Source organism: Xyrauchen texanus, chromosome 23 (assembly GCF_025860055.1).
Source record: "Xyrauchen texanus isolate HMW12.3.18 chromosome 23, RBS_HiC_50CHRs, whole genome shotgun sequence".
Classification (NCBI taxonomy): domain Eukaryota; kingdom Metazoa; phylum Chordata; class Actinopteri; order Cypriniformes; family Catostomidae; genus Xyrauchen; species Xyrauchen texanus.
In genome coordinates this window covers 43,018,555-43,024,657 of record NC_068298.1, presented here as the reverse complement: position 1 = coordinate 43,024,657, position 6,103 = coordinate 43,018,555, and the positions used below count along the sequence as shown (strand labels likewise).

General features: G+C 36.6%; 1 protein-coding gene across 1 annotated transcript; it reads right to left on the bottom strand.

Moving 5' to 3' along the window:
* Positions 1-1,011: 1,011 nt before the first annotated feature.
* LOC127617074 (gap junction alpha-3 protein-like) lies at positions 1,012-5,666 on the bottom strand. The gene is made up of 2 exons (XM_052088952.1): positions 5,494-5,666; positions 1,012-3,997 (listed from the first exon to the last, which is right to left on the bottom strand). Exon 2 carries the CDS (start codon positions 3,971-3,973, stop codon positions 2,906-2,908), a length of 1,068 nt encoding a protein of 355 aa, XP_051944912.1. The 5' UTR covers positions 3,974-3,997; positions 5,494-5,666; the 3' UTR covers positions 1,012-2,905.
* Between the last annotated feature and the right edge of the window lie 437 nt (positions 5,667-6,103).

The following is a 6,103-nucleotide window of genomic DNA, read 5'->3' as shown; positions in this document are numbered from 1 at the left end:
TTGGTTTAGTCAATATTAGTTAGTTGATTTTCATACTGACTGTAAAGTTCCATTAAGTGACACATAAAAACGCATCTCTGTAATTACAATGGATCTTTAAAGCTGATGTATTCATGTCAGTCAAGCTGTTCACACTGGTAAAACTCTCCAGTTAAAATTAATGTCATAATAACCTAGTCATATACAAGACACGCCAACAGATCCAATTTTATGTAGTCAATGCAGTGACTACAAATTCCCTTTAAAGGTTTTGCAGTTGAATTGTTCACAATTAATGTAGCAAATATTCATGTTGAGCCATTAACTTGTGACCTGTTGCTCAGGGACTGTGTGTCTCCTGCCATCTGTGAGCTAATAATAACACTAGAGTGGACATCTCTGAAGTGCTACTCAACATAGGAGGTGAAAGCTGGAATGCAGTGTACGTTGAGATATTGGCTAAATTTAACTGTTCAGACTGGGCTCTTTCATCTGAGATGAAATTAATTACTTGATATTTTGTATCTAGTATAATTTCTTTACCATATACAGTCATAGCCAACACATTTTCCTCCTATTGCAAAAGAGCACATGAAGATTTGCACAAACTGTACTGTGTACTATATGGAAACATTTACTGACAGTAGAAATTTCAATGAAATGTTAATACATATGATCAGCTATGAATTTAACATCATACGGGAACATTTAAAAAAAAAATCTTCTTTTTTATAATATAACTGTAAATAAAAAATTGGACCATTTATGCATTTACATTTATGCATTTGGCAGACGCTTTTATCCAAAGTGACTTACAGTGCACTTATTACAGGGACAATCCCCCCAGAGCAACCTGGAATTAAGTGCCTTGCTCAAGGACACAATGGTGGTGACTGTGGGGATCAGACCAGCAACCTTCTGATTACCAGTTTACAGAAGAAATTGTCATCAAAAATTTAAGTGGTGGTGGTGTAGTGGTCTAATATGTGCATTAGACCACTACACCACCACCACTTTAATTTTTGATGACAATTTCTTCTTTAAACTTCTTTAATGTACTGTATCTACTAATCAAAATCTCAAAGAGCATTCTGGTTGTTCATATATTCAAATGATTGATTTAGTCTACATCTGTTCCAAAAATATTAGAAACATTCCCAAAAAGTAAAAAAATTTATGTAGATCTTTCAATGAACCAAGAGTACACTATAAGACAGAAGCATATTGCTTGTTGATGTTTTAATGTCTGCTACTGGTCTGCCTCAAAAAATCTCTGGACTGTAGCCAGTGTGTCCCCATTGCTGAAGCTCTTGTGTGCGTACATGTGTAACATACTGCAACAACTCGCAGGTGCAACAAAAAAATCTTACACTTGATTGAAATCTGGCCGAGCAGTCAGTGTGTGTGATGATGTGATGATTCGCTCTGACAAGGATTTGATTTGATAACAGTTCTTTACCTAACCCTTATGATGTATCATGATGCATTGTGAAATCTGAAAGCAGTACGATTCCAGGATTTTAATGGAGCAGGCTCGGCAGGGTCATAGAATGAAAAACTGTCTATTAGTAGCATGGAAAGGCAATTACACATTTCATTTTGGAATAGAGAAAGAGGTATTAGGTGGCTAAAAGGAGACACATGTGCCCGTCAAGCCCATTCACAAGAATTAAATCGCATTTTCATGCAGGACTGTATGTGGCACACACTGTGAAAGATACAATTGTTTGATCTTTTCATCACAGGTGACTGTAATCAACTGGTTAGTTCCCCTCAGAACAGTCTGAAATCACTCCCTATTCTGTAGCATTCACTATAAAGAGAATGAATGAATGAGTGTTTTCGTTCACAGCCTATGTCTGCCCACCAGTCATATTTACAGTATCTCACAAAAGTGAGTACACCCCTCACATTTTTATAAATATTTGATTATATCTTTTCATGTGACAACACTGAAGAAATGACACTTTGCTACAATGTAAAGTAATGTGTGTACAGCTTGTATAACATTTGAAAATTTGCTGTCCCCTCAAAATAACTCAACACACAGCCATTAATGTCTAAACCGCTGGCAACAAAAGTGAGTACACTCCTAAGTGAAAATGTCCAAATGGACATTTGTCTTATGGACAACTTTTCATTGTAGCAAAGTGTCATTTCTTCAGTGTTGTCACATGAAAAGATATAATCAAATATTTACAAAAATGTGAGGGGTGTAATAACTTTTGTGAGATACTGTATATAAGCTCTGAATAAGTTCGATTCATGGTTAAACAGTTTTATGGAGATATTATGGAGATACAAAAGCAATATTAGCATGCTCGGCAGTATCCATCCATCCATTTGAGACTGACACATTGGGTATCGATGCACGGCGATGCATAGATGAATTTTTCCACCCCTAGTTGGCAGGTGTGCATACTGTCCCGACAAGTGAGAGATCAGCAATGAGCAATGAAATTGCAAGAGAGTGAAAAAGTGCAAGATGAGGGCACATAACATTGGGAATTGGAAGCCAAACAATGTCTTTGTCATTTTGGTTGGAATCAACTCTCGTATTGCTATGTGCTAAAGTTTTGTGAGAACAAATATTTGGATTGTAAATTTGGGAGTTGAGTGATCTTATAATTAATCAAGTTTGTGATTAGTATACACAACAGAAAACAAGAACATTTAAAGAGTCTTTAAATGTGCAAAGCATGTGCGCTTGGCTTCAGGTAACAAAACCTTTACAAACTTTCCAATTATGTTATCTGCATCATTCCATAATATGAATGCAGTGCGAAGGACTTTGGGATTGCTGACCGCAAAAATATTCAAAAGGAAAGTAAAATCTGAGTTTGTATTATGTTTATTATTATTATTAAATGAAGTCCTTCTGATACACTTGATATCAGATAATCCAGTTCAGGTTTTGTTTCGGGTATCAGATTTTCAGATCATCTATTCTGGTTTTGTTGATGTGTTTTGCAGTGGGGTTTGGCTTTGGCTGGTGATCTGCTAGTGATCCAGTGACTACACCCAAGGCCTTGTTTACTGTCAGGTCACATTTCTCTGCTTTGACATTCCTTTCCACTGCAAAGTTATCCTTGTTCTGCTTGTAAGCTCTCTTGTTGTTATACGGAAGGAAAGAGTCTTTTACACTTGCTGTGGAGAGACTGTATTCTGGGGGAGGTTGGTAATGTTGCTGATGCCCATGAAAATAGTTACAATTGGGGATAAATGGAAGCACGGGTTCACTAGGTGCTTTAGAGGAAGTTCCAGGAGACATTGCTGTATTTCTGTACCTCAGGCTCTGATGGCACTTTGTGAAGCCCAGGTGATAGATTTCCAACAGATTAAGAATGAGAGACACACAGGCCACCACAAGCATGAAGATAATGAAGATGGTTTTCTCGGTCGGTCTTGAGATGTAGCAATTGACAGTGTTGGGGCAAGGTGGCCGGTCACACGTATAGAGCGGTTTCAGATCAAATCCATACAAAAAATATTGTGCAACAATGAAAGCTACCTCAAACAAGGTTTTGAAGATTATGTTAAAGATGTATGTGCGCAAAATATCTCCCTGGATGCGCACATGGCCTTGTTCATCTCGAATAGGAAACTTCCTTGACTTGGACTCCTCAATGAGGGTCTGTTTGTTTCCTGGTTGGGCAAGTTTCTTCTCTTTTTCTTTGTGTTTTTCCTCCATGCGCACCAAATGCAGGACATGGCCCAGGTATATGAGCGTTGGAGTCGACACAAAGATGATCTGTAACACCCAGAAGCGGATGTGAGATATGGGGAAAGTCTTGTCATAGCAGACATTTTGGCAGCCGGGCTGTTTGGTGTCGCAGCTGAAGCCCGACTGCTCGTCGCTCCACACTTTTTCTGCCGCTGTGCCCAGAACGAGGATCCGGAAAATGAAGAGAACCGTCAGCCACACTTTGCCCACCACAGTGGAATGTTCCTGAGCGCTTTCCAAGAGCTTACCCAACAAACTCCAGTCACCCATCGTTTCCAGATTCCTGGACTAGCTCTGGAAAACACATACAGTACATGCTCAGGCAAGGTATTGTCTACGACAATATTCGTGCCCCCACAAAATATAAGCAAAGATATTATATAAAAAATGATGATGAATTAAGATAAATTATGTCTGTCTACATGTTCTACATTTTTATTTGAGATTTTTAGCATTTTTGATTTATTACAGCAAGTTTTATTATTAGAACTTTAGAAGTTTATTTACTTATTTTAAATATTTTAAGTCATTTTGAGGCCCTCTGGTTGAGAATCAATGCTGCAGGTGATCTTTATGGACTGATACATGGAAGCGTAAAGTTCAATGTATTGGGCAAATCTGAAACAAAATTGTGTAAACACCTTTACTTCATGTTTAGTTCTCATTTACTTTTTAGAATTTACACATTCTTTATTATTATGATTAAGTCATCAAAACAATGAATTGATAGTGATGTTAGTATAGAAATTATTTAGTGACCAAAATAATGTTGTAAAACTTGGATAACACTGTACAACAAAGCTACATTCATAATATTAGTTAACTTGAACTAACAGTGAACAGTACTTTTAAAGCACTTCTACCATATTGTTACAGTACATTTCAAAATATACTAGTATGTTTCAACATTGTACATTGTTAACATTTGCTTATGCAATAAAAACTAACACCAACTTACAATGAACAATTGTAAATTAATAAATTAACATTTGATCAATAAATGTGGTAAAACAATAATGTTCATTGTTAGTTTATGATACCTAATACATATACCAAGGTCAACAAATACAAACTTATTGTATAGAGTTACCAAACTGTTACTGTATATTTTCATTTTGTATACTTTGAGAGAATGAACAGAGTGTGCATCGCTGTAGTCTACACAATCAACTGCATGCGGTGCTTCATCCTGAGATAGTCTTTAAATGCCATTGAAGTTTCCATGTGTGCGCAACACTTGAGCAATTGTTTTTCCTCCACTATCGCTTCCACCAAGTGTTGAGCAATAAAAAGTCATTTGTCTGATATTTCAATCCATCAATAAAAACAACAAAAACACTAATTCCCATTATTCATTTACAAGGTTTCTGTCATATTTGTGTTGAGGAAGTTCAGTGGGGACAATACAGAATTCAAATGTAAATCATCTTTTTTCAGGTTCAGTATGTGAGAGAAAACAGTAAATATCTTTCATACTGAGAGACACGTTTTTTGGTTTGTAAAATATCAGTGGTTATGACTCCCATGGCAATTTGAAGCCTCTAAGGATATTTTATACATCCTTACATTAATAATCACTTTTAAAATACTGAGAATTTGTTTTTCAAGTTTATTCTACACAGATGTGCACACCTGAAAAGTTATTTCATGTTTGTTTGTTCATTAAACCCTAGTGTTAAGATCTGTTAGATTGAAAGAAAACCAATATTATTAAATAAAAGCAAATAAAAAGAAAGATTTTACAAAGACTTCTGTATGTATGTATGGATAATTCACCGAGCGATACCCACCTTTTCATTGAGCACATCTCCAATGGCGGGACAGGAACCGTGAGAGAGGGTCCATGCAGCTCATTCACACGAGCCCTTTAAAAGAAAGTCCCTCAAAGAGAATGAAATGTGCACTTCAAATGATCATATCCACAGACGCTTCACAGGGAGATCAGTCCTCCGCTGACGTGCCGTCTCCCTCAGGGTTAAATATGGTTCAGGCTCAGATGTAGTCCAAAACCACTTGCTAGTTACTTAAAGTGGCACAGTAGTTTACCAATGAGAAAGGCCTGGGCTGACCCAAGGTCAGTTCTAAATATAGCACAGAGGTCTCCTGACTTAAAAGTGTACAGACATTTGACAACCTACACTGATCTCAATCTTGACCAATAAAGATGGCCTTAGATAAGTTTAAAAAGCCCAAATATGTCACGATTGTTGTGAATAATGTATTAGAAAAAGAAGAAAATCTGACCCTTTGCAAATGTTGGGACTATGCACTTTAAATAACTTGGATCACACTTATCATTTCAGTACAATAGGTGAAACCTGTAAGGGGTTAGTTCATATAAATGAAGCTCTCTCTCTCTTTTTTTTTTTTTTTTTAGAGATGAATGGATAAATTAAATAC

What these genes read in the sequence shown, in the direction of transcription:
- LOC127617074 (XM_052088952.1), bottom strand. Translation starts at nt 3,973, where the DNA reads ATGGGTGACTGGAGTTTGTTGGGTAAGCTCTTGGAAAGCGCTCAGGAA.